This window comes from Felis catus, chromosome E2, assembly GCF_018350175.1.
Source record: "Felis catus isolate Fca126 chromosome E2, F.catus_Fca126_mat1.0, whole genome shotgun sequence".
Lineage (NCBI taxonomy): Eukaryota > Metazoa > Chordata > Mammalia > Carnivora > Felidae > Felis > Felis catus.
In genome coordinates this window covers 9,798,691-9,826,076 of record NC_058382.1, presented here as the reverse complement: position 1 = coordinate 9,826,076, position 27,386 = coordinate 9,798,691, and the positions used below count along the sequence as shown (strand labels likewise).

The window sequence follows — 27,386 nt, the reverse complement described above, 5'->3', positions numbered from 1 at the left end:
TCATGATCTCCCGGTTGGTGAGTTCAAGCCCTGCATGGGGCTCTGCGCTGACAGCGGGGAGCCTGCCTGGGATTCTCTGTCTCCCTCTGTCTCTCTCTGCCCCTCCCCTGCTCACACACGTGAGCGCGCGCATGCACACACACACGCACCCTCTGTCTCTCTCAAAATAAATAAATAAGGGGGCGCCTGAGTGGCTTAGTCAGTTAAGTGTCAACTTCTCCTCAGGTCATGATCTCACGGACCATGAGTTCGAGCCCCGCGTCGGGCTCTGTGCTGACAGCTCGGAGCCTGGAGCCTGCTTCAGACTCTGTGTCTCCCTCTCTCTCTCTCTCTCTGCCCCTCCCCTGCTCTCACTCTGTCTCTCTGTCTCTCAAAATTCAATAAAAATATTTTTAAAAATTAAAAAAAAATAAACTTAAGAAAAAAAAAGATGAGTATTGAGTGAGTGGTGGTTTGAGATGGCCTCTGAGGGCCTCATGTTTCCAAGCTCAGGTCTGCGTGTTCCAAGTGAGTATCATGGGGCTGGTAAGGGGCAGAGCCGGGATTTGAACCCAGGCACGTTGGGCTGGAGTCTGGTCTGTTGGCCACACATACATGTTTCCAAGGACCGTTCTGGGTAACTGCATTTATCTCCCATGGGACAGACGAAGAAAAGTCATCTGTGAGCCACAGTGTGGGAGAGGGATGCAAAAGCGGCCATAATTCTTCATTCCTCCCCATCGCTTGTGCTGTGAGTTCGCAGCCCCCCTTCCCCGCCCTGTAAGGGGTGGAATCTGCGTCTCCTCCCTTGAATCCGGGCCGGTCTTGAGACTTGTGGCCAAGATAACCAGGTGTCAGAGCCAGGGCCTCAGGAGGCCTTGGGCCCTTCTGTTCTCTCTTGGGGTCCAGTTAACCAGACCGCCTTCTCATCAATGTCATCGTGAGGTCCAGTCACTCCTGTGGCCTCGCTGCCAGCCAGCGGAGCCCCCTTGCTGACCTGTCGCCAGCCATGCTACACAGGAGAGCCCTGTTTTGAAATCCCAAGAACCGCCCAGCAGAGTGTAGTACCAACCTATAGAATAATGAGCTAAAAAAAAGTTGGCGTTTTAAACCACAAAGCCATGGGTGGGAGCGCAGGAGGAGAGCAGGAGAGAGCAGAGCAGGAGGGGGCGGGGAGGGAGAGAGAGTATCAATTATTATTATAGTCATTCAGGTGCTTCAAATTGATGAGTATTTGAATCTCAAAAGAGACACAAGAATTCAGATCGGTGGCTTTTTGTTTTTAAGACTTTATCATTAAAAAAAAAAAAAAGTAGAAGACATCAGTGAAGGGAGGTAGGGGAGAGAAGGGGAGGGAGTGGGCTGGAGGGTGAGGGGGCCTCTCCCAAATGTCGGATCCAGCTGACCCTCCTTCCCTGACAGCCCCAGCCCACCTCCAGTCCCTTCTCTAGCCTGGAGGCAGGGGGATCCCCAACCACCACCTTCTGAAGACCCAGGCCCAGGATCTCAGCTTGGGTTCGAGGCAGAGGTGAGGGCAGATGTGGGGCGCGGGGCCTGGAGGCCTTGTCTTTGTCCTTGAGAGCCCCTCGAGTGGGCGCTCAGGCCCCCATGTCCCGGCGGGGCCCCAGGGAGGTAGGCATTGCGTTGGGGGCCTTAGGAGGTGGGGTCCTGAAGTCAGGGGGCCAGGCAGGGACCGGGACCAGGTGTGAGCCTGGCGGTCACAGTCCGGAGGCTGGGGTCTGTGAACAGGGGACAAGAGGCCAAGTCAGGAAGTGGGGAGGGGTCTAGCTCCACATCAGTCCCTCTCTGCAGCCCCCATCAGCCCCATAGCAAGAGAAATGCAGAGGGAGGGAGGGAGGGAAGCAGAACAGAAGTGGAAAAGGAAGACATAGAGACAGAGATGGAAAAAGAGACAAGACAATTAAGACCAAGAAAGAGAAAGGAAGACAGGGAGAGAGACAGACCAAGACCCCTCACCTCCCCGAGGTTCTCCTGACATTCAGACCAGGCCACACCTGTCCTCGGTGGTCAGGGCAGAGCTGAGACCCCCACTGACCTCCCACTGCCAGTCCCTGAACAAACCTGTCCCTCTTTCCTTCCCAGGCTCCAGTCCCCATGCCCCTCCATGCCTAAGTCCTCCTAGGTCTCCACTCCCATCTCCCAGCCTTTCTGTTGGACCTGAGTTCATTACTCATCCACCCAGCTTGCCAGTGGAAGCCTAGCCCAGTCCTCCCTTCCCCTCATGGCTGTGACTGGGTGCTATCTCATAGCTGTGAGGCTTCTAAGTGCACTGGGCCTTTGCATATGCTGTTCTCTCCTTTCCTGCCTCGCTCCTTCCATTCTCCTGGTCTCAGCTCCAAGTCCCCTCTTCCAGGAAGTCTTCCCTGAACCCTCCAGCCTGGGTCTGATGCCCCCTCTGGGCTCCTTCAGTTCTTGGGTTCCGTCACTCCAGCCCTGCCCACTCTGGGACATCACTGTCTGAAGACAGGTCTGTCTCCCCCACTGGACAGTGAGCCCTATGGGGGCAAGGTACAGAAATGCTCAGAGAATGTGCATTAAATTAATGAGTGAATGAGTGAATGAATGAATGAAGCAGTGCTAAAGTAAAGACTTTGGCTTTCAGAGTCTTAATATAGAGAGAGTCAAGATCTGATTTGTGTTTTAGAAATTCCAGGAAGCCTCTCAACCCTGGGGCTTTGCACATGCTGTTCCCTTTGCTTTTCTGAGCCAAGTGAACCTGCCCAAGTGACCTCTTCTTAGCATCACTTTTCTCCTCTGTTACATGGAAATAAGAATAATTTTCCCCCCAAATTTGGGGTTTTTATGAAGACTAAGTGGGAAGATGCTCTAAAGTCTTAAGACCTGGGAGCATAAAAGAATGCACCCTACTACCTTGCCCCCCTTGTCTCCCCATTGGATCCCTATTCATCCTTCAATGCCCTACCCACAAGTCACTTCCTCTATAAAATATTTCCTAATATCTCAGGGATGAGTGATGTCTCCCTCCTCTGAGCAAGCTGTGTTATATTGTTTTCGCTGTTGTTCTGGACTGTCATTCGTTTCTGATGTCCACTTCCTCACAAGCCCAGAATCTTCTCAAGAGCAGGATCCTACCGGAGGCTGGTCAGGATGTGGAACGAGGGTTTAACATATATTGGAGGTGTATGAATGGTTAGGTGGGCAGATGAATGGGTGAGAAGGTAGGTGGGTGAGTGCATTCTAGGTGGATACGCGAGTGGGTGGACCAATGGGGAGGTGGGTGGATGAGTGGGTAGATGTATTTTCTGATGAAGACAGGTAGTAGTTGCCTGCATAGATGGATCACGGGGAGGGAGGTAGCTGAGCGAATGCATGGATAAGTGGGCGCATGTGTGGTTGGATGGATAGGGAGTGGATATATTTTGGATGGGTAGTGTGTAGGTGGGTGATTGATGGATGGATAAATACAGAGACGGGTGAATGAGTTGATGGATGGATGGACAGTTGAATCATCTTCCCACTAAGCCTTGGGGAACCCTCAGTTCAGGGACCCCTGCTGACCCTGCTCTGGGTTGGAGGAATATTGGAATCTGGAGTTCTTACCAAGGTTTGAGAGCCACACAACCCCCAACCCAGTGCCCCTAGACATTGGACACTTACACTTGTCCTGAATCTATAGGTAATGCCACTCTCCTTCTAAGTTCAAACTCATCCCCATCGGCCCTGGAAGACAAAAGAGGAGGGTTAGTGGTTCTTCACCAGACATCCCCATATGCCCCTAAATCCTTCCTGCCTGCTCCTTCCCCAGGGGATCTGTCTATCGAGACCGACTGAGTCATCATTTAAGAAAGGACTGGTCCTTTGAGGAAAAGTAGAGCCTTCCAATGGATGGGCAGAGCCTGGAAGAAGCGAATTCGGCTAAGAAAAGGTGGGCATCTGGAAATCTACAATTGTCTCCCCAGCTCCACTGTTATGCGAATGAAGTACTATTCTTGAAGTTAATCCCAAGAGGTGGGGCATCATCATTTAGAGGAGGGGCCTGGGGTGTGTTGGGGGCGTGGCCTAGTTAAGGGGCAGGGCCTTACCTGGAGGCCTGACTGTCATGTGTGGCTGAGCTTCCGTATAGCTCCCCATGGGCTGGCCCTCTGGGCTGAAGGCTGCACTCTGCCCTGCGAGGGAGGTTGAGGGGTGCAGGCTGAGCCCCAGGGTGTGCGGGTCCCAGCCTTGACACTCCCCGGGGAACACTTGACCCTCTCTCCCCGCCTTCTCCCTGTACCTGTGCGGTTGGATTGATCTATCATCGGCTGCACGATGCGTCTCCGGGCGTTAATGAACCTGGGAGGGGGTCACGGAAACAGAGGGAGGTGTAAAGAGGGAATAGGAGAGAGGCAGCAATGAACACCCGAGACAGAGCTGGAAAAGAGGACGGGGACAGGGGAGGGGAGAAGAGAGGCTCCCAGGGGCTTCGCGGCCTCCGTCAGCACCGCGGACAGCGCCTGGCCTCCCACCCCGGGCGGGCCCACGGACCGCGCAGGCCTCCTAGGTCACTCACCAGTTGTTGACTTGCAGGATGGTGAGCCCCGTGTCCTGAGCCAGCTGTTTCTTCTGCTCCTCCGAGGGGTACGGGTGCTGTGGCCACCAGCAAGAGTCACCCTGCCTGCCCAGCTGCCATCTGACCCCCCAAGGCCTGGCCCCATGGGGATGGGGAGCCCAGGCTGGGGCAGGGCCAGGAGAAAGCTCGTCTGAGCTGTTCCACGCTCCCCCAAGGCCCAATGGAAGGAAGCGGAGAAGCCAAGCTTCGGGCAATTATGCCCGTGAGCGCCCCCGCCTCTTCCAGCAATTACAGGCTAATTGGCCAGCTCTCATTAGGGAGACCGAAGCTGGGGGTTCCAGCACCGGAAAGGAGGCAGAGCCCAGCACCAGCCCTCTCGGAGTTTCTGTCGCGGGTTCCTGTGTGTGTCCTTCCCTGTCCCAATCCCTCTCCCTCTCTCAGTCCCCCTGTGCCTCTCTCCCTGTGTCTACCCTGCTCTGATCCAGTCCACCCCACATCTCTCCATTTCTCTCTTTGTTTCAGCCTCTCCCTGACTCTCTTCCTGTCTCTATTCCCACCGCCCCCCCCCCCAGCTCTCCCCATGAGGCAGTGCGGCGCACTGGTTAAGGCCAAGCTGCCTGCTTCCGAACCCACTTCTGGCTAGAAGACCTTTGCACAATGGAGCCACCCACAGCCCTATCTTCGCAGGCTTTGTTTTGGCCGGGTGGTGATGGGAAGAGGGGAGTGGGGGCAACAAAGGGGTGGGGGGTTGAGGTCAGGACTGAATGAGTTCAGAGCCCTTAGCAGCAAGCACCTGACATACAGGGAGCGCTCACGGATGCTTGATCCTGCCAGTCCCCCTCCCCTTGAGGTTCGCCCTCAACATTTCCCCTGTGCCTGGATCTCCCATCTCGGGGTCTCTCTCGGGGCCTCAGTCTCCACACAACCATGCGCCTTCCCTCTCTAAGCCCATGCTGCCCCTGGGCCCGGGGCTCTCACCGAGAGGTGCTGAAACAACCAGGCCCTCATGATGTTGGTGGCCACCTTGGGGAAGATTCCTCTCTTCTTGTGCCGCCGCTCCTGGTCCAGCTCCTCGTCCTCTCCCCCAGAACTTGGAGAGGCCATGCTTGTGTCTAGTCCGTCTCCTGGGGGAGGACAGGCATGCCGTGCTTGTGGGCAGTAGGGGGGGCACCAGAGAGACCCAGAACCCTCACCCACGAGACTGCTCCACACCCCAGTTGTCCTTGCGCCTGTGGAAGTCCTACTTGCTGTCTAACTCCAATCCTCAGACTGACTCCCACACTTGTCCTCCACCTCCCAAGCTTCTTACCTTGGTCACTGGAGTTGTCCCCACTCTGGGAGGCCAGGCCCCCACTGGAGGGACCCGGGGTCCCCAAATGTACGGACCCGCTGTCCTCATGGTCTCTAATCCAAGTATTATTCTGGAAAACAAAAGTTGGAGGTCAGCACCAATGTAGCACAGTGGCTGAGACCAGGGGCTCTGGAGCTGGGACCCCTGAGTGTAAATAGAGCCTGTTCCTGCCTCTTTCCTGGCTGTGTGACCTTGGGCAAGTCGCTTCACCTCTCTGTGCCTCTGTGTCTTCAACGGAAGACAATAAACTCTCCCCACCTCGCAGAGCAGGGTGAGGACTCAAGGAGTTAATTTACATAAAGACACATAGCAATCACCCGGGGAAGAGGCGTTTATACAGATCTAGGGCACCTTATCTGAAATCCTTGGGGGCCAGCAGTGTTTCAGAATTCAGAGTGTTTCACGTTTTTATTTATTTTTATAATTTTTTTTAATGTTTATTTTTGAGAGAGACGGAGACAGAGCGTGAGCGGGGGAGGGGCAGAGAGAGAGGGCAGCCCAGAGCCCGACGCGGGGCTCGAACCCACGGACAGCGAGATCATAACCTGAGCCGAGGTCGGACGCTCAACCAATTGAGCCACCCAGGCGCCCCTTATTTATTCATTTTTAAAAGTAATCTCGAACCCACCACCCCGAGATCGAGAGTCGCGTATACTGTACCGACTGAACCAGCCAGGCGCCCCAGAACTCTTCACGTTTTTAGACAGTAAATCCGTGCACACACTGCGTATTTCATAACACCCCTAGGGTCTGGGACTTCACCTCGTCATCAAACTCATTAACATTTCTGCAGCAAAACGGATGAATATTTAACGAAGTGGAATAAATAAAGGCTATAAATAGCCCCTCGTTAGTTCAGGTCAGATTTTGCTGTGAAATGAGTTTGCGCTAAACTTACGGGGGATAAAAAAAAAACAAAAAACCAACTTCCAGTTTTCAGAGATTGAGGGGGGTGGTTCTCTGAGTTGCCCATCAGGGAAATTCTGGGTTGTGCTTCCTCTATCCGAACTCCAACACACTAGGAGGCACTTGAGAATGCCTTGGATGTACCCTCACCACCCCCATCCCCACTCTGCGTCCCAGGAGGCGGACCCACCCAAACAGACCGAATCAAGACCTCTTTGGCATTTGGTTTGAGGGATCAGTTCAATTGTTGGGAGGCAGGTTGGGTGGGTTCAGCTCTTGTTGAACCCCCAGGGTACCCCCACCTGCCCCACTAATTGCCCTTGACCCCGCTCGCTGCTTTGTAAACAGTCCCTCCCCAAACGGCCCAGTGTGGGTGCATCCTCTGTGTCCTGCGGGGGCTGAGCTGGGGACGCTGCCGCTCAGAGAAGGTTTCTGAGGGTTTGGTATGTCTGCGTGGAATTGTGCGTTCGAGCGCACTGCGGGCGGGCGTGCAAACTGGAGAATCATCAGTCTGAAGGCTTTTGAGCGTGGCTCCAGGGGTAGCCCCAGATCGGATGGGATGCTGGGGTGAGCACCCACATCGGTGTGCCTGAAGCGGTCCTGAAACTGTGGTGTGGCACGCGTCAGTGTGCTCGCGTCTCTGCCCGGGATGGGATGGTTGACCCCAGAGAGGGGGCGGCTGTGGTGTGGCTGTGAGCTACATGGGCACAGCTGGGACACGCGACAGCATTGGAGCACGGCTGCATCACTCTTTGAGACGGCCAGCTGGCTGTGTGTGACTATCACAGGGCCCCAGTTTTCTAAGTTGGTGGCTGTTGTTCGAGCGGCCGGTTGTCCCGTTTGCGAGACAGCGTGTGTGGATTACGACACGGGCGGCTTTGCGACTCTGTGGGGCCGGATGATCGGCCTGGGTGTGCATCGGAGGCTGTGCGAAGACGCGGGACACAGCTGGGCCTCTGAGTGGGTTGTAACCGGCCCCACGGCCGTGGGGCTCTCGCTCAGCAGGTGCAGATGAAGAGTTGTGGGGCAGAAGGTCCTCGGGGCCCGTCTGTGTCTGCTGCGTGCGGCACGCCCGGGTCTGTGTCATTGTGCTGTGGCCGGGTGCCTGTATCTGGGGGCAGGTATCATGTGGTATCATCGTCGCGGGTGTCGGTAGGGTGTGTGGGTGTAGCCGAGTCTACGGGTGGTCTGTTGGCGCGAGTGTGTGCCTGTGCGTGTGTGCGCGCTCATGCACTGTCGTCCGGCCGGGTCCCGGTCTGTGTAGCCGCCGCGCCGGGGGGCACGAGCCCTGTGGTCCCACATGTCTGACTGTGGCTGAGTCTGGGTGGTGTGCACGCCCCCACGCTGTGGCCCAGCTGTGCCTGCTCACGGCTTTGGTTGCGGGGTGACGCCTGGTGCCCCATCCCCGGCCCACCTGATCCGGGAGGCTGGGGCAGGAGGCCGGGTCGTCCTCGAGATCTTCCCTGCAGCCGCCATCCCGATCCTCGATGACCAAGTCGATGGGCATCTTTCCCTTGAGGCAGGTGATGTAGCGGTGACAGAAGTTGTCGCACAGGTCGTGGACCTGGGGGGGCACCGGGGTACTGGGGGGGCCACCCGGGGGCCAGGGCTGGGGTGTACAGGGACGGGGGCAGCATTCGGCTCCAACTCCAGTGGGCAGAGAGCCTGAAGGAGGGATGGAGGGGGCGAGAAGAGCAGGGATGGGGGGAGGGGACAAGCGAGGGTGTGAGGGGAGTGGGAAGCACTCACCTTCTCCAGCTCCAGCAGGTGGAACCGGAGCACCTGAATGGCCTGTATCATCTGCAGAAGGAGACAGGAAGGGACGGGGAGGGGGGAGAGGGAGGGAAGGAGCGGGGGAAGAAAGAGAGAGAAGGAGGGAGAAGGACGAGAGGAGGAGGAGGAGGAGAAAGGAGAGAAAAGGAGACGGAGGAACGGGAAGCATGAGATAGAATGACAGAGACAGAGGACAGGGAGACAGAGGGAGACAGAACCACAGGGGCAGAGAGCAACAGAGACGGAGACCCAGAATTACGGGAAGATGGAATGTTAGAGAGTCAGAGACGAAGAGAAGCAAGAGGGGCAGAGACAGGAAAGGATCCATCGCAAGAGGAGAGAAGGAACGTAGGCTATAATGGAAATACCCCATCTTGTCCCCTGCTCCACTTCCCACCCTTTGCCTGCGAACTACATTTCCCAGACTCCTTTGCCAAAGGGTTCGGCCAATAGGAAGCCCCGGCGGGAGCTGGAAACCAAAAGGAAGAGAGAGGCCAGGGTATTTCTCCTTCCCTCTCCCTCTCCTTTCTCTCCTCTCTCCTCTCCCCTTCGCAGCCAAGTCCCTGCCCTCATTTTGGGGTAGGCTCTCGTCCTGACCGATAGAACAGCCAATGCCTATTGAGTCTCTGTTCGGTGCCAGGCACTGATCTAAGTGCTTGACTCTTTTTAGCTCATTATATCCTCACAACAGCCCTACAGGATAGAAATTGCCACTAGCTAGGAAACTGAGGCACAAGGAGACGCAGCTACTTGCCCTGGTTCACAGAACTAGTGGGTGGCAGAGCTTGGACTTGAACCCAGGCCATCGGTCCCCGTTCTCAAACTCTTGGCTATAGTCATTGCAAACGGGCAACAACGATCACTATTTGAGAAAGGGGGTCAGGTGATCTCCTCTCCGCTCCCACAACGAACCCCAGGGCTGTGGAGGGCGGGACAGGAGACCCCTGCGGAGGAGGGAGCGTTGGGGAGGGCCCAGATCTCACCAGATTGTCCAGCTCCGGGTTGGAAGAGAAGAGGGGCCTCTCGGAGCGGACCTGGAAGGAAGAGAGAAGCCGGAGAGGGCGCGTCCTGTCTCCAGCCCTCCTCTCCTCACTGGCTGTCCCGGCTCAGAGCAGACGGGGGTGCCTACCTGCTTAGCAAAGGCAGCAATGTCCTCGTTGAAGGAGTCAGAGGAGCAGACGTCACCGCCTGGAGGTGTGCCCAGCCCAGCCCCGGCCCCGTCTCGGGGCGAGCACGTGGCCAATTCACATTTCTCAAAGACCAGGGCCAGCAGCGGGAAGAGCGGGTGTCTAGGGGAAGCAGGAGAGAAGGCTCATGAGGGGAGGCCAGGGGCCTGTGGAGGACGGAGCACCTGGGAGAAGGACAGGAGACCCAGGGGAAGAGATGGAGAGATCAAGACAGCGCGAGAGAGTCAGAGACACGGAAGAGGGGGCCCGCATCCCGAGAGCTGTCCCCACTCACCCATAGATCTCGTCCTTCTCCCTCCTCAGGCCATCACTGTCCAAGCCCGGGGGCTGGGGTTGGGGAGGCCGGTGTGGGCCATAGGGCCCGGGGGCTCTCGGTGCCGCGGCCACTGCCTCCGAGAAGCCAGCCAGGGTTGCAGTGCCGTCCACGATGCCTGGGTAGTGAGGCAGCTCATCGTACTGGGGGGAGGTGAGAGGGAGAGAGCCCCAGGGAGGCGTCAGGAAACCTCCCTACCCTGGCACCCAGGAGATGCTCTCCCTGCCCTCAGGAACCAGCCCTTTCTTTCCCTGTGTCTGAGCCCAGCCGCCTTGGACCCCAGATGTCCCACGGGGCTTTCTCTTTGGAACTGAGAGCCCTGTCCCAGGGTCTTCCCTTATACCCCTGGTCTGTGAAAATGTCCCGTCAGAGATTCTTGGTGTGTGGGCAGGAGGGTCCAGAGGAGAGAGACTGACCCAGGTCTCAGGTCTGAGGGTGAGGGTGGGGGTCAGGGATCAGCTGGCTGGTAACTGTCAGCTCCTCCCAGAGCAGGGACAGGAGGGAGGAGGGGAGAGAGCCGTGGAGAGATCCCGAGAGTCTGGGGGCAGGATGCAAGACAGAGACAGAGGTGAGGAAAGAGAGGGATGGAGGGGAGGAGATACAGGAGGGAGAGACAGAGAGAAAGACAGAGAGAGAGAGGCTCACTCCGGGACCCTTCCCATAAAAGCAGCACATCATTTATGCATATATGTGTGTGTGTGCACTGTCCCCTCCCTACTTCAGTTTCATCTCACAGTTGTCAAATATGCACATCTGAGTGTCCCTTAACAACGTGTCACACCCCACCCCGCCTATGAACCTACCCCCTCCCGCCAAGGCCCAGGACTGAGTGGGCGAGCGAATGAATGAGCGACCCAGACGTTCCGCGCATGCGTGCATGAACGACGGAGGCACGGAGCACAGCGCCAGGCACACGTTCCGCAAACACTTGTTGAACCGGGTGTAACCCCGCGCAACCGCGGCAAACCCACCGGTGCCACCCGCCGCAAGAAGAGCGACTGTCATTACAGAAGCGCGCGCGCACACACGCACACACACACACACGCACACACACGCGGCGGGGGCCAGAGGGACCTTAAGCCACTCAGGCCAAACCCTCTCCTCGGGCAGGAGGAGACTGAGGCTCAAAGAGGCCAAGAGACTCAGAGGCGCGCCAGCCTTCCTGCCGTGGGGCGCCCTGGCCCCCGCGGGATGCCAGGCTCTGCGTGCGTGGGTCCCTCTCTCCGTCTTTCTCTTCGTCGTCCTCTCCTAACTTCTCCTGAGCCCCAAAGTTGAATCCCGACTGTTCCCCGCGGTTCCTCGCGCCTCCTAAGATGTGCAGTAAGGGTCTTCCGTCCTGCGTGTTCCCACCCCCTCCGCCCCCAAAGGTGCGTACTCACCTCCTCGCCCGTCTCCTCTGATCTCCCCATCCCCAGGACCATGGACCATGGAAGCCCGGCCTGGCCAGACCCCCACCCCCCCCCACCCCCTTCTCCCAGCACTGTCCCCACCCCGACCCCTCAGGGGGACTTGGAACAAAAGTAGACCGCGGGGAAGGATTGGGGAGGGCAGAAGAGGAAGGAAGGGGTAGGATAAAGGACCTGAGATAGAGCGGGAGACCCGGGGGCGGAGAGAGGGGAGCGCCGGGGCAGACAGGAGACAGGAGGAGACCCGGGGCACAGGCAGGGGAGGCAGAGAAAGAGGTGGAGGAGAGGGCGGGATGGGCCGACGGGGGCCCGGAGCGCCGGGGCGGGGGCGGTGCAGGGCTGGGGTGCGCGGCGGGGCTGGGGCGCCGGGCGCCCGCCCTCAGACCTACCCTCCGGGCCATGGGCTGACGCCGGCGGCAGCTCCCGGGTCCCTCCAGGGCCTGGCCGGCGGGGCGGGCGCAGCCCGGGGCAGCGGCCCCCGACGGGCCGCGGTGCCGACGCCAGGGGGTGGGGCAGGAGGCTGGGGGCCCGGCCCCCCCACCCCCACCGTCGTCAGTGGCCGGCGCCGGGCAGCGCGGAGGCTGCGAGCATGGACCCCGGGCGCCCTCCCCACCGCGGGGGTCACGGCGAGGGGCTCATGCCGGCGAGGGAAGGGGTGAGTGGGGCGGGGGGGGGCGGTCGCCCGAGGCCCCCTCCCCGGGCCCCCAGTTCCCTCCCCCGGGGCCCGGGAGGATCGGCAGGGCTGGCGGAGGGGGTGGGGGGATGCCGAGGGGGGAGCGGGGGTGGGGGGCGCGCGGGGGGTGGGGCGGGGAGGGGGCCCCGGGCGGGGGAGGGGGCGGCGGGCCGGGGGAGGGGAGGGTGATGCTGGCGGCGGGGCCGCTCGGTCTCTCCCCGTCTCCCGGTCTCTCCCGGTCTCTCCCTCTCTCTGCGGTCACATCCGGAAGTTCCACATCGAGATGCTTAACCCGCTGTCCGCCGGTGGCTGGGCCGCGGGCGGGGCGGGCGGGGCGGGCGGGGGCGGCCGGGCCCCTCCCCCCGCGCCGCCGCCGCGCTCCCGGGGCCGCCTTTGTGTCGGGGTCTCCCCGGGTCGCCGGTCCCCCGGCCCCCACCCCGGCCCGCCCCACTCCGCGGCGCCCTCTCCCCCCCCCCCCCCCTGCCCGGGCCTCCTCCGCCTCCCGCCCGGCGGCCGCCACAGGTCTCTGTCCGTCGGCCGGTTCCCTGCGCTCCCCGCCCTTCCCTGCTCCGGCCCTGGGAGGGGGGGCCCGGCGCCGCGCTCCCCCGCGTCCGCCCGCCGCTCTCGCTTTCTCCCCATGTCCTTCCCTCTTTGTCTCTCTGTCTCTTTGTCTCTCCCTCTCTTTGTCTCTGTCCGTCTGCCTGCCTCTCTCACTCTCTCTCTCTCTCTGTCTCTCTAGCAGACAGATCAGACCGAGGAGAGGACCCCATAATTTAGTTTCTCTTCTTGCTCTGGGCCCCCTAACTTCCCTCCCCTGGGAGACAGGGATGCTCATGTGCCCGGGTGTGAGGCCATCTGTGTGTGTGTGTGTGTGTGTGTGTGTGTGTGTGCTTGCGTGTGTCCCCGGCTGTGTCTGTGTGTCTGGTTGTGGGCCCATGCCTGGGGATGCGGGTGTGTTTAAGATTTCCAAGTGCTGTTTCTATCTCTGAATATGGTGAGTCTCCGGGTTGTGGGTCCGCGGGACTTTGTACACACCGAGGCTGGGCCTTGGACCATCCGAGGGTCAGCGCCGGGTGTGCGCAGGCCCGGGGGTATCCCTCTGTCCCCCCCCCGCCCATTTTCGACCCCTGCCTTTTACAGGACGGCCCCCCCACCCCCACCCCCACCCCGCTCTCAGTTTGTGGATTCTCCAGAGTTAAGGGTAAATCATGTGCTGCTCACATATCTCGGAGAGCAGGCCCGCAGTTTTTATCGGATTCCTGGAGGATCCGGGACCCCGACAGCCTTTGCGACTAGTGTTCTAATGAGATATAGCAGGTTTCTGCGACCGAAATTAATACCGAGCCCCGACTGTGTGCTGGGTGGTGTTCTGGAGACATAACAGGGGGAAAAGACAAACTTCCTGGCTTCCTGGAGCTCCCGTTCTATCGGCGATGGCGATGGCGAGGGAGAGAGAGAACAGACCAGTAAGTAGGTGCGTAAGTTTAGAATAATGCCCGAGGTGACAAGTGTTCTGAGAGAAAGCAGGACAGAGGAGATGGTGTAAGCTGGACGGGGAGGGCCTCAGAGGGGGTGACATCTGGGCAGAGACCTGAAGAAGGTGACGGAGGGAGCCGTGTGCACCTCGGAGGGAAGATCAGCCCAAGCAGAGGAACAGCAGGTGCAAAGGGCCTGGGGCAGGAATGTGCCTGGTGTGGCGGAGGAAGTGAGGAGGCCAGGGAGGGCAGGAGAGAGACACCTGGGATTCATTGTCTCGCTGGCTTGGTGTCCTCAGAGTCCCCGGGGGATGGGATGAACGAATGGGTGTCAGGAGGCCCATGAACTCCCTGGGCTCGGGGCCTGTGTGCTCCTTTCCCGGGGAAACGGCCCCGTTGCTTTCTTCCTGTTGTCACAAAGGGGGATACTAGGCCCCCAAAAGTTACCAACCGTCACTCCCGAGAGACGAGATGACATGAGATCCAGGCAGAAGGGGGCAGAAACTTGGGGGCAGGGGACAGAGATCCAGGGAGGAGGGGGGGCCCTGGGAGAGGGTTGGAGGCAGCACCCCCGCTGGGCTCGCTAAGGATATTTTTATGACCCTCATAAACAGCTCCGCTCTGCCGCAGTCCGCTTCTCCGTCCTCCGGGCTGGTGGAAATGAAACCAAACCACCCAGGCCGCGGGCAGGGGCGAGACAGCTGGAACTACAGCAGGAGAAATCGGGGCAGAACTTCCCAGCCCGAGGGCTCTGAGGAGGGCGAGGACCATGGCCCTGGCCCCCTTGCCCCTGGGAAGGTCCCCTCCTCTCCCCCCACTGCCCCAGGGCCCAGCTGCAACCCAGAACCCTCCACTCTCTCCGGAGTCTCTGTGCTACACAGGATCTCTGACCCTGTCTGTCTCTGGGTCCCTGACTTGTCCTTGGACCCCTCTCGGCACGCCACGCGGCCCTCCCGCCTGGCCACCTCTGGGTCTCCTCCAGGAAACCTGGGGTCCAGAGCCACCTCCGACCCTTCTCTCCCGAAGCCTCAGCCTCCCCATCTGCTGGGTGGGCAACGGGCTGGGGGGGAAAGGACGCAAGCGAAATGGTTAAACCAGGGAGAGCCGGGCCCCCCCCCCCCGGGGCCTTGGCTGAACCTGGGGTCCCCTGTGCCAGGGGGCGCTCACTGCCCTTGAAGCTGCCCCTCGCCACTTTCCCTCGGGTGACGCTGGCCCTTTAAGGGAGGCGGAAGCGAAGGGGGCCCAAAGGCTTTTAATCACTGCCACACACCCCGCCCCCCAGATAGGGGTTTTGGAGCAGAAAATTAATTTAAATCACTTTTTAATTAAAGATGCAAAGCTCTTCTGTCTGTCCCCCTCCCTCCCCTGCCTTCAGCTGAGGTTCGGGGGGTCGGGGAGCCAGGCAGGGGTCTGGGCTCCCAGCCTCGCCTTGCTCCTGGGGAGGCGGGGAGGCCGAGGTCTCCTCCCCAGGCTGATCCTGAAAACAAAAAGAGTGACCTGATGTGACAGCCCCAGTGGGGAGTGCGTCCTAACTGGGGCGGGGTGTCCCTGTGAGGCCAGTGAGGGGGGTGTGACTTGGAGACGGGCCGAAACAGCCCCGGAAAGAGACGGGAGCGAGTGGGGGAGGGGGGGGTGCCCGGACTGAGCTACAGACAGGGGTGGGGGTCCCAGGCGGGGACAGAGACGGAGAGGGGACAGAGACAAGAGCCATTTTTTCCATTGCTCTGAGCTCAGGGGACGCTCCAGTCCCACAAACGAGGAAGAGGGTCTTTGACTCTTGGGCAAAAATCTTTTTAATTAAAGAGAGGGGGGAGATGTTGGCAGGGAGGAGAGAGGAGTGTGTGCTGTCATCTCACTGCCCTGCCCCCGGCCTGTCTGTCTGTCTGTCTCTCTCTCTCTCACACACACACACACACTCCAGTTCCATCGCCCTCTGACCTCAGGCCCCGTGGGGCTGCACCTCCGAGGGTGACATCTGGACCCCCAGGGAGCGTGCAGCTCTGGGTGCGTGTGTCTCAGGGTGGGCACGGACCCCCCACGTGAGCCCCGAGCCCTGGGAGGACCCTCCCCCTCGGCTCGGTCCTCTCTGGGGGCTTTGCCCACAGGCGGCTGGGATCCCCAGGGGCCCCCAGCCATCCCCACGGTCAGCTCCGAATCGAGGGAGGGGCCCCTCTGTCTTCTGTTGTGGTCCTACAAGCTCTCTGCCTCAGTTTCCCCTCCGGCAACAGCTCAGCGTCGGTCTCTCCCGCTCTCTCCCTCCTTCCTCGCTCTTGGACCCTCTGCAAGGATCTGTGTCCTTGCTCAGGGGCGGGGTTGAAGGGATCCTACAAGAAGGTTCTCTGGGTCTCCGCTTGGGTCTTGGGCGTGGGTCAGATGTCTCTCCCTCCATCTTTTCGTCTCTGCGGCTCCCTGTCTCTGGATGGTCTCTCTGTCTCCCCCTGTGCCCTCTCTCTCTCTCTGTCTCTGGGGACTGCTGTCTCTCGGCCTTTGTGTCCTCACCTCTCTCTTTTCCTGTCCTCCTGCGCCCCCCCCCGCCCCCGCGGCCCTGGGTTTCTGCTTTCCTCTGTGTCTCCCTCACCCCAGCCCCCCCCCCCCCAGGGCCCTTCACGGATGCATCGCCCGAATCCCCAGCGCCTCCCCTGCGTGGCTCCGGGAGAGGGAAACATTTATCTTGCCTGCAGGCCCCCCTCCCCGCGCCCACCCCTCCGCCCGCCTCCCGGGCCCATCCATCACTGGAGCTGGCGACTCGGGCGGCTCATTTGTCACTGACGCCTGCCGCCCCACCAAGCAATCATACCATTAGCCATGGCTGACCCGGGCGGGGGAGGGGCGCTGGCCACGACTCCCGACCCCCCCCCCCCCACCCCACTCCTGTCTTTCCGTCCCTTCCCCTTCCCTCCTTTTCCTTCCAATCGGCTTCTCTCTGTGTCTAAGTGTCCGCTTTCTGGGTCTCGTCCCTGCCCTCCTCCTCCCCCTCCCCCCCTCCCTCCTCCTCTCCCTCTGGTCCCCCGGCTCCCTCTCTTTCACCACACGCCTCCCTGTCTTGAGTGTGTGTGTGTGTCTGTCTGTCCGTTTGGCCGTCTCTGTCTCTCTTTGTCCGGACGATCTCTCTGTCTCCCTGTCTCCATCCCTCTCAGTCTCTCCCCCGTCTCTGTCTCTGTGGCTCCCTCACCCCGACCTGCCCCCCCACCACCTCCCTCAGCGCTGCATTTTAAAGTCTCTAGGATCCCCCCCTCTCCCAGCCCACTTTCCTGTCGCCTTCCGTCTTTGTCTCCGCTTTGTCCGTGGCCCCCTCCTCTTTTCCGTTCCCCTTCCCTTCCAGCCCTGTGGTCCCTCTTCTACTGACCCCACCTGCCCCTTTCAATCCATCATCCTTGACAGTGCCTTCCCTCTGCCTCCTGGGGAGAAGGCAGCACAGAAGGGGGGCCAGCAGTGGGGGGGGGGCGGGGGGAGCAAGGGAGAAGGCGCCTTGGGAGACAGTGAGGCCAGGGAAGGCCACCCCTTCTCTCCCCCCAGCCTTGAGTGCCCGGAAGGTCTCCCCGACTTCAGTCCTCAGGGGGACAGCAGGGGCCGAGGAGGGGCCTGGAGGGATGGTCATGTCTCCCCTCTGGGTGCCCATGCATTTCCCCACTGGACGAGGGAAGGCGGAAGGCCCCGTGGGCTGTGCTGTGACCCAGCAGCCGTCCCCACACTGCCACCTGCAGCCCTCAGAGTGCGGTCTCTGGCCAAGGCAAGAGGTGCCGGGGCGGGGGGGGGGCACCGGGGGGGGGGCAAGTCCTGGAAGAAGCCCAGAGTTAGGAGATAAACCACCCCCACTTTCCTCACCCTGAGGCTGGGCATCCCAGAGAGCATTCCACACCCTCCCGGAGTGGTCCCAGCAGGATTAAGACCCTGTGTGCCCGCAGGGGGAGACGTGCCCATCAACCCACCCTTCACGATTTCCTTCCCTCCAGCGTCTCCTGGAATCACCTCCCGGATAAGCCCCTCGCCTCTCCTCCTTGACTTGGGCCGGCTTCTGTGGAGCCCAGCCTCAGACAGCGGCCAGGCAGGGACGTGGGGGGGGGGGGCCCAGAGGGTGGGCGAGGGGAAGAGAGAGATCCCCTGTGAATTATATCTGCCCACTTGGCCAGGCTGTGGTGCCTGAGCTGTTTGGTCCAAACACCGGCTGCGAAGGTGTTTCTCCGATGAGATTAGCATTTAAGTCAGTTGACTCGAAGTAAAGCAGAGTGTCCGCCATAATGTGGGTGGGCCTCGCCCCATCAGTTGAAGGCCTTACGAGAGAAAGACCGAAGTCCTCCCCGGAGGAGGTGGGAAATCTGCTTCCAGACTGCCCTCCAGCTTGAGCTGCAATGTCACTGCTTCCCTGGGTCTCCAGCCTGCTGACCTGCCCTGCAGACTTTGGACTTGCCACCCCTCCCAATCACATGGGCCAATTCTTTTTTATGTTTATTTAAAAATTTTTTTTTTACTTTTCATTTTTTAATTAATTAATTAATTAATTAAATTTAATTAATTTATTTTTATTTTTTCAGTTCACATATATACATGTGACTTTAACTTGTTTTATTTTATATATTTTTTAAATTTACATCCAAGTTCGTTAGCATGTAGAGCAACAGTGATTTCGGAAGTAGGTTCCTTCATGCCCCTTCCCCCATTAGCCCATCCCCCTCCCCCCCCACAACCCCACCAGTTCTTTCAAATAAACCGATCAGGGCGCCTGGCTGGCTCCGGCTGGTGCAGTGTGCGACTCTTGCTCCCCGGGGGTTGTGAGTTCGAGCCCCACGTTGGGTGTAGAGATTCCTTAAAAAGGAAATCTTTATTTTTTTTTTTTAAATTTTTTTTTCAACGTTTATTCATTTTTGGGACAGAGAGAGACAGAGCATGAACGGGGGAGGGGCAGAGAGAGAGGGAGACACAGAATCGGAAACAGGCTCCAGGCTCTGAGCCATCAGCCCAGAGCCCGACGCGGGGCTCGAACTCACGGACCGCGAGATCGTGACCTGGCTGAAGTCGGACGCTTAACCGACTGCGCCACCCAGGCGCCCCAAAAAGGAAATCTTTAAAACAAGCCTATCTCTGTGTCTACACATAGATGGTTCCGTTTGGAACCTGTTGGTCCCATTTCTCGGGAGGACCCCCGCGAGGAGACCTCCCCAGCCTCCAGCGCTGCGAGCATGGGAGCCATGGCCAAGAAAGAAACAACAAAAAAAGAGTTCAAGACGTGGCACCCATCAGCTGATGAACGGATAACCACAATGCCGTGTGTTCGTGCCACGGAAGAGTATTTACCCATAAAAACGAATGAAGTTCTACTGGCGCCTGGTACCACGTGGATGGACCCCGAAAACCCTGTGCCGTTTATACGAAATCTCCAGAAGAGCCAAATCCATAGAGACAGGAAGTGGATTCGAGTTGACGGCGCCTGGGTGGCTCAGTGGGTTGAGCGTCCGACTTCGGCTCAGGCCACGATCTTGCGGTTCACGAGTTCGAGCCCCACATCAAGCGCAGAGCCCGCTTTGGATCCTCTGTCCCCCTCTCTCTGCCCCTCCCCCACCCGCTGGGGCACGCGCTCTCTCTCTCTCTCTCAAAAATAAATAAACATTTAAAAAAGAGAGAGAGTTGATTAGCGGTTGCCAGGGCTGGGGAAAGGGGAAAATGGGGAGTGATGATAAATGGGTATGGGGTGTCCTTTTGGAGTGACGGAAAAGTTCTGGAAGCAGGTGGTGGTGAATGCACCAAGTGTCGCTGAATTGTGCGCTTGCAAATGGTTCAGACGGTAAAAAGTGCGTTTTTATCGCAATCCAAAAGCAATGTGTTCGAGGTGTAGAGATACACAGACCACAAGGGACAAGGGGCGCCGGTGAATTGGCTGGAGAGATGGCCCGTCAGTTTCCTGCAGTAGCTGTCACCAATTAGCACCCCCTGGGGGCTTACACCAGCAAGGCTTTGTCCTCTCACAGTTCTGGAAGCCGAGAAATTCCCAGATGGGTCTCTGAGCCAAAACCAAGGGGGCGGCGGTCCCGCCGGAGGCTCGAGGGGAGAATCCGTTCCTTGCCTCTTCCGGCTTCTGGAGGCTTCCGGGGTTCTTTGGCTTGTGGCCCCATCACCCCGATCTTGAAGGCCTGCGTCGGCAAATCTCTCCGCCCCCCGTCTCCGCTTGCCCACCTCCTCCGTGTGTCGTCTAAGCTGCCTCTGCTTGTCTCTTACAAGGAGGTCGTGACTGCGTTTAGGGTTCACTTGGATCATCCAGGGTGATCTCCCCGTCTCAAGACCCTTTATTTGTTTGTTTATTTATTTTTGGGAGAGTGCAAGCAGGGGAGGGACAGAGAGGGGGGAGACAGAGAACCCCAAGCAGGCTCTGCACCATCAGCGTGGAGCCCGACGCCGGGCTCGACCTCGCGAGCCCGCAAGATCATGACCTGAGCCGAAGTCAGATGCTTAACTGGCTGAGCCCCTCCTGGCGCCCTCCCCGCCCCCCAGACCTTTTACTGGGTCACACCGGCAAAATCCTTCTCTGTCCTATAAGGTGACATTCACGGAGTTGGGACGCGGCTCTCTTTGGAGGGCAGTATTCAGCCTACCACGAATGGCCACCAACCATCCCTCGACTCTCTTTATGCCCACGCCCCACGGATCAAGAGGCGGCATCCGCTTGCGTTCCCCCGCGGCAATCTTGTGACCGGCTTTGACCGACAGAATGTAGTCGAAAGTGACGCGAGCCATTGTGGTGGCTTCTACAGTGGCTCCCTTGCAACCTGGCCGCCGCCATGCCGGAGAGAGGTCGGTCTGGGCCACCCCGGGGAGGAGGGGGGCCGCTGGAAGAGAGACGGAGACCTTTGGAGACAGAGAGACGGGGAGAGACAGCAGCGCAGGGACACGAGGCCAAGGAATCGTCAAGAAAGTTACGGGCTCCCGGCCGCAGGCCCGGCGAGGCTTTGAGCCACGCGTGTCGGTTACCTCAGACGCCAGCCCCGCGGGGCCTGCAGATAACTGGGACCCCAGCTGACACCCGGCCGCTGTCCGGGGACAGACCCCGAGCCAAGACCACCCAGGTCAAGCCACAGAGCCCACGAGAACTCACCCGTTGCTTCAAGCCAGTAAGTTTTGGGAGTGGCTTGTTACGCAGCAAGAGTCGAGCAGGGCAGGGGGCTTGGAGGCTCAGGGAACCGCGGGTGAGGAGTAGGACACGGGGCAGTTGGGGCGGGGTCTTAGGCGGAAGGTCTTTTGGGGGGAAACAGGCTAGAACGTTCGGGAGAAACAGGCCAAGCACTCGGGGCAGTGGCTGGGGGGGGGGGCGTTTGGAAAGATGAGGGTGAGGATGAGTGGGTGTCGAGTTCGGGTCCCGCCGGGGCCTCGATCTCAGAACAGCAGGTGTCACGGGTCCAGGACCCTCGGGTGTTAATTTCGGGGTCGGTTTCACCCCGCACCACTGTTCTGATCGGTCAGAGTTTCCCGGAAACCGCTCGGCAGGCTTCCTCCAAGGTTTCTGCCTTAGACGTTGCTCACGGTGCCTCGACATCCGCTCTCCCACTTTTCCCCGAAACATCCCCTGAGATTTTAAGCGTGACGACTCCGTCCTTCCGGTTGGAATGATGTCACGGAGGTGAGCCATCCTGAGCCAAGGGGATGAGGGCCATCCTGCGGGCACTATTCACCTCACACGTACTTCCTTCTCTAGGCAATTAGCAGCCCTGTTTTGCAAAGAGACAAGCCCAGAGAGGTTAAGTAACTCGCTCGAGGTGGCCCAGCTTGCGAGTGGGAGAGCCGGGATGTGAACCCATGTCGTCTGACTCCAGGACCAACATCTTTGAGTCTCTCGAGTCCTTAACCAATCCGAAAGTCCGGATTGGTTACAAGCCCCGTTCTGGGAAAACGGTCCCGCACGTGCCGTTTGTAGGCAAGCGCAGAGAGTTCCCGAAACCTGTCCGCTGGTCTCAGTACCTGCAGACTCCGGCTTGAGAATCCCCATGTAGTCTGTTCCCTGAGCACCTGTCTGTGGTCTTGGGTGCACACGGCCGAGCGTGACTGGTTCCACAGAAGCCGAGTGTACACGTCAGCTTTAGACCGTGTGATGCTGCCGTAACAAACATCCCCAAATCTCTCAGCCGACGGAAATAAGCCTTTCTTTCTTTCTTTCTTTCTTTCTTTCTTTCTTTCTTTCTTTCTTCTTTCTTTCTTTCCTTCCTTTTTCTTTCTTTTCTTTTCACTCTTTTCTTTCTTTTCTTTCTTTCTTTCTTTCTTTCTTTCTTTCTTTCCTTTTTCTTTTTGAGAGAGAGAGAGCACGTCTGAGCAGGGAAGAGGGGCAGAGGGAGGGAGAGAGAGAGAGAATCTTAAGCAGGCTCCACACTCAGAGCAGAGCCCAACTCAGGGCTCAATCCCATGACTCTGGGATCCTGACCTGAGCTGAAACCAAGAGGCAGATGCTCAACCGACTGAGCCACCCAGGCGCTCCCCCTTCTCTTTCTTAGTAATCTCTCTGTCCAACGTGGGGCTCAAACTCATGATCCCGAGATCAAGAGTCGCATGCATGCTCTGCTGACTGAGCCAGCCAGTTGCCCCAGATTTATTTCCCGATCAAGCTACAAGGCCACGGCAAGCTGGCTGCACGACACCCTCACTCTAGGACCCCGGGCTGTTAGTGTCTACGTTACGCCGTCACCATGGCTGAGGAGAGAGAGGCATGGCTAAGTACGCACTGGCTTTAAAAGCTTCTACCCAGGAGGGTCACACATCACCTCTGCCCTCTTTCTTTAGCTGAGGCAAGTCACTTGGCCACTACTGAATTCAAAGGGGCAGGAAGGTACAATTTTCCCACCGGGAAAGCAAATCAAATTTACTAATGCTTAATACAATTTACCATATGGAATTTATGGGGGGGGGGAAGGATACGAGTGGCTCACGGGAGCACGGAGTGGCCTGGAGAACCAGGCATGAGGCTGTTTCCAGAAAGAGAGCCCCAAACCACGCCCAGAAGTGACCTGACAAGGAAGCTGCTTCCATAACCCCTGAAAATCTCCGTCTTAGATGCACCCCCGCCCCCCGCCTTTGCACCTGCTCCTGGGACCGCGACATAACTGCACCTGCCCCTTCCCCTGCCCCGCAGTGCTGATGTCGCCTCTGTGTCTGTGCTCCTTAAAGCTGGTGAGCCCTCCCAAAGTCACAGGGTGCCTGTGTCACACTGTCCTCACCGGCTACGTGGAACCCATAAGGAGCCCCCTTTGCAAGGTGCTCCTCTGGAATTCAGGACTCCTGCTGGTGAGTCAGTTTGGGGAATCCAACTCACATGTCTGTGCCCTGGATGTAAAGGAGGCTGGGGAAGTGGGTTCCGAGGCTTCTTTCTAGAGGATACAAACTCTCGAGCCTGGAAACACCGCCAAAACGTAGTGAGTGTGTTTAGTAGCCGACCTGGGCCGAGGTCCTGCGTGATCTCGCGGTTCCTGGGTTCGAGCCCCGCGTCGGGCTCCGTGCCGACAGCTCGGAGCCCGGAACCTGCTTCGGGTTCTGTGTCTCCCTCTCTCTCTCTCTGCCCCTCCCCCGCTCACGCCCTGTCTCTCTCAAAACTAAACAAACATAAAAAGAAAAGAAATTTCCACCACATGCTCATGTGCCTGAGGTCCGGAGAGATGGGAGGTGGCAGCAGAAGGCTTCGCGGGTCTCTGTGTTTGGTTGTCGTTGCGGCTGTTAACGCATTACCACCAGCCCAGGGGCTTCAAACGACTCGCATTTATTCTCTTACGATCCTGGAGGCCAGAGGTCTCAAGTCAAGCGGAGGCTCGAGGGGAGAGGCCAGGGGCGCCCGGGGTCCCTCTGCTGGTGGCGCTGCCCGGTGACTCCAACCTCCGCTTCCCTTGTCCCATGTCCTACGGTGATCACCGCCCCCCCCACCCCCCTCTTCGGAGGACCCTTGCGGTTGCACTGAGAGCCCACGCACATCGTCAAGGGTGAGGTCCGCTCGGTAAGATGTCGCGGTTAATCACATCTGTAAAGTCCCTCTTGCGGTGTAAGGGAACATAGTGTCCACGCGGTCTCAGGAGTAGCGTGCGGACGTGTGGGTGCGTGTGAGTGTGCGTTGGGGGGCATTATTCAGTCTACCCCAGCGTGGCTTAATGGAACGCGTCCAAGGCTTCTCTGTCCTATGACTCCTGTAGAGCCCAGCCAGTGGAGGGGCCGGAGCGAGGTCAGGGTTTCACCCCACCCCCCACCCCCCCAGCGGCAGCTCCCACTGGCCCCGCCCCACCCCACGGGTGTGGGTCGATCGCACGCCTATACCGGAGCCACAGCTCCGGGGGCGGGGGGCATCCCTCTCCAGATGGCCCTCCTCTCCGGCTTCTGGAAGTCACTCAACCCCCTCCTCACCCCCCCACCCCCCGCCTTGCCCCTCAACTTTCGCCTCGGCTAGCCCCAGAGTTCTGCGCCACCCCTGGGCCATTTCCCCACACCCTGCACGCCTTCAGCCCCCCCAGATCGGCGCCGTCTGTGTCCTGCTCCAAAGCCCTTCCACTCACGGGTCCCCGACCTGACCGTCACCTTTTCCACCCTGCTCGGCCTGTGTCCCCCACTGCTCTGTGAGCCGGCCGAGAGCAGGGTCCAGGGACATTTCTGGTCCCTGCAGTGGCCCCAGCAGAGCACCAGGCGCAGAGCGGGCAGGTGCTGGGTGAAGTGAATCAGAGAATCGGGGGGCTAGAGGGAGAGGAGGGGATATCCCCCAATTCGTCTCCCCTGCGTTTGGGTTTTAGCAACGGAGACTCAGAGGGCACAGCCGGTTTGCAGGGAGTCTGCGTCGCTCTGTCCTGAGGCTTTTCTGGGATGGGGATTGTGGTCCGCGAGTTGGGGGGCGGGGAGGAGAAAGGGGGCCGGGGGTGAGGGGAAAGAATATGAACTAAGAAAGTGAGCAAGCTGGAAATATCCAGAAAGTATAACGTTTCCATCTACTGAGTTCTTACTATGTGCTGGGTATTATTCTAAAAAATATAGATAAGTTCATACAACCCTGTACCATCAGCCCCATTGTTATTATTATTATCCCCATTTTCCAGATGCGGGAACTGAGGCACCGAGAGAGGAAATCTTTGCGCCCTTGCTGGCTTCCGTGACAGTTCATGTAGATCCCTCGCGAGCTGACTCCCGTGGGACTCGCAGCATCATCACGTCCCTCGTCACATCCACGTCCCAAGCCCTGGATGTGCCGCTCTTTGAAGCTGAGGTCTTAGCTTCCTGCCGCCAGGCTCGCCCATTTCCTTGCCGGGTAAGATAGGTGTCCTGGTCCCCTGTGGCGCTCTGGGCCTCAGCCACCTCCGTCCCCGCCCTTTCTAGACATGACACTTGGGGCAAGTTGCTTCCCCTCTCCGAGCCTGTTTCCTGCGCCGGTAGAAGGGGGGGCGATCCGCAGGAGGACCCGACACAGCGCCTGGCATCGTTGCTGTGGGCCCCAGGAACGTGAGATGCTCTTATGCCCCTGCATTCAATGCCCTCCTGCTCCACACCCCTTCCCACCTTGGAGGGGAAAGTCCGCTCACGCCCGTATCTTCCTCCAGCAACCCCCTCTTTCTCTACAAGGTTGTCCAAAGCGTGGTCTACATGCTCTGCCTCAGTTTCCCCGACTTCCACGCCCTCCTCCTCACTCTAGATCAGCCCGCCTGCTGCCCCACACCCTCCACCAAACTGCTCCGGTCCAGTCCTAAATCCCAAGGTCGCTTTCTACTGCTCATGTTTTCCCACCTTTCACTCCGTCAACCACGCCCTCATTCTGGAAACGCTCTCCCCTCGGCTTCAGGTGGAGCCAGTCCACCGGTTTCCCACCTACCTCTCTGGCGGGTCCTTCCCCCCCCCCCGCCCCCCCCAGGCGGGTCTCCCGCGTTCCTTGTGCCCCACCCCCTCCGTGGCTTGGTGATGCCTCACTGCCCACAAATCCCAAGCCCCTGTCAAGCACATACCCCCCTCCCCTGAGCTCCAGGACACCCCCCCTTCCCCGATGTCTCTGGATGTTCCCCTAGGCATCACCCTCAGCATGTACTCACCTGTACCCAGCGAGTTCTCCAGACCTGTTCCCCAGATTATCCCCACCTTCATTCCCCAAACCCAGGAGAAACCTCACTGCCTCTGTGGCAAATTCTCCACCATGGCTCCCTCCCCACCCCTCACCCCCCACTTCCCGGACCCACTCTCCACCCTTCTCCCGCCCGCTCTGTGTCCCAAGAGGCTGACCTCTATGCACCACCTGTTGACCTCTGGCTTCTGGTGGAGTTCAGCCAATGGAAGGCACCAGCCGGAGACTGGTGGGCGGGAGGAGGGTCAGGTTGGGGTGCTCACTCTCCAGCCCCCCCCACCCCGTCTCTTGGGTGTGGGCTGTCCCTGCCCATACCCCGGGCCTCCGCTCTAGCCACCCCTTCAAGTCTCAGTAGCTTCAGCTCACACTTCAGCCTTCGAGCTGGGGTGGTGGAACTGCTCCCTCTACTGCTGGCCCCGGGTACTGCACCTTCCCCGAGCTTGTTTTCCTTGACCTTGGCCCCCTCCCCTCCCCCCGCCTTAATCCCCTAAAATAGCCCTTTCGTTAAACTCTCCCTGGCTATTCCGTTTGGGTGCACTCTCTCTTTCTTGCCAGGGCCCTGCCTGTGCGCTCTCTCCGAACCCTCCCATCCAGCCTGACCCATTATCTCGAGCCACTACCCCCTTTCACCCCCCCCCCCCCCCCACTCCAGGACCCTTCCTTGGCCGCCCCAGCCTCCTCCCTGATCTCGCAGCCTCGGGGCTCACAGGCAGCCAGAAGGCAAGTTGGAAAATGTAAATCAGACCGCATCAACTGCCTGCCCTCCCTCCCCCCGTCCCCCTGAAATCCCTTCCAAAGCTCCCCTTTGCTTTTGGGATACATTCGAAGCTCCTGAGAGTGGCTGATAAGGTCTCTTGGGCTCTCTCCACTCCCCACCCTCATGCACCCCATACTCCATTCGTGCAACCCTCTTGCAGGAGTATGAAAAAGCCGGTAACTCACAAGTCCGCACACCTTTACATAGGCTGTGCCCTTCACCTGGACACACACACACACCCCTCCTCCTATATCAGGATTCTGAGAAAATTACTTGCTTTATTCGGGAAACTCCCATCAACCCCAGCTCCTCTGATCAGGCAAATCTGGGTCCTCCTCTTTTGTGTTCCCAAGATGCTCGGTGAAAGGGAATAGTTGGTGGCGGCTGGAATGGGGGCGTGGCTAGGAAAGCTCCCGGGGCGAGGCGCGGGGGCGTGGCTAGGCAAACTGGGTGGCGAATGGGGGCGTGGCTACGGGAAGCTGGTGTGAACTTTTGGGAGTGGCTGGTGCCCGTGGGTGTCCTGCATGGAAAGACCCAGAGTACCTGGTCTATTTCACAGTTGCCCAAATCTCAGTCAGAGACCTCATGAGCTCCCTCCTCTAGAATCCCAACTCCTCGCGAGAAGGCTGTTTTGTTTTGTTTTGTTTCAGGCAGAATTTCAAAGTTTTATGGCAACTTGTACAGAAATCACAGAGAAGAGACAACGACCGGTGCTGATGAGCTAGGAGTAGAGAAAGGGGAGTGGGCAACAGGTCTGGGATGTTGGGGTGATGCACAACAGGACGATAGGACGCTAAAAACCTGTGGGAAGCAGGGTGTTACGGGGGTTGCAGGGTGATCCTCAGGGTCCCAAGAAGTGGGCAGCACTCCGCACACCCCAAGTGTGTCCTTTGGGCAGGAAACAACGGTAAGAAAATGCAGATGGCCTACCAACAGATGGGTGGCCTCCAAGGTTAAAAATGCCCACCCAGACCCCCTGGCCCCAG

The 27,386-nt window shown here is 59.0% G+C and overlaps 1 protein-coding gene and 1 long non-coding RNA gene across 9 annotated transcripts; one reads left to right on the top strand and one right to left on the bottom strand.

Moving 5' to 3' along the window:
• Positions 1–1,248: 1,248 nt before the first annotated feature.
• MEIS3 (Meis homeobox 3) lies at positions 1,249–11,966 on the bottom strand. Of its 4 annotated transcripts, none has more exons than XM_023245975.2 (13): positions 11,836–11,966; positions 10,002–10,183; positions 9,670–9,829; positions 9,524–9,574; positions 8,517–8,567; positions 8,182–8,331; positions 5,820–5,931; positions 5,489–5,634; positions 4,511–4,587; positions 4,235–4,293; positions 4,044–4,127; positions 3,619–3,681; positions 1,249–1,718 (listed from the first exon to the last, which is right to left on the bottom strand). In XM_023245975.2, the coding sequence occupies exons 1-12, from the start codon at positions 11,845–11,847 to the stop codon at positions 3,632–3,634; spliced, it is 1,134 nt and encodes a 377-aa protein (XP_023101743.1). In that variant the 5' UTR covers positions 11,848–11,966; the 3' UTR covers positions 1,249–1,718; positions 3,619–3,631. The 4 variants fall into 4 exon arrangements, with proteins under 4 accessions (XP_023101743.1, XP_023101744.1, XP_044903021.1 ...); XM_023245976.2 differs by having other exon boundaries at positions 8,182–8,280; XM_045047086.1 differs by lacking the exons at positions 1,249–1,718; positions 3,619–3,681; positions 4,044–4,127; ... (2 more) ...; positions 5,489–5,634; positions 5,820–5,931 and adding an exon at positions 6,989–7,878.
• Positions 11,967–27,282, top strand: LOC111558110. 5 transcript variants are annotated; one of them, XR_006590760.1, is made up of 2 exons: positions 11,967–12,101; positions 24,634–27,282. It is a non-coding gene; the product is annotated as an uncharacterized LOC111558110 (long non-coding RNA). The 5 variants fall into 5 exon arrangements; XR_006590762.1 differs by lacking the exon at positions 11,967–12,101 and adding an exon at positions 12,610–13,593; XR_006590759.1 differs by lacking the exon at positions 11,967–12,101 and adding an exon at positions 19,136–20,694.
• The last annotated feature ends 104 nt before the right edge of the window (positions 27,283–27,386 follow it).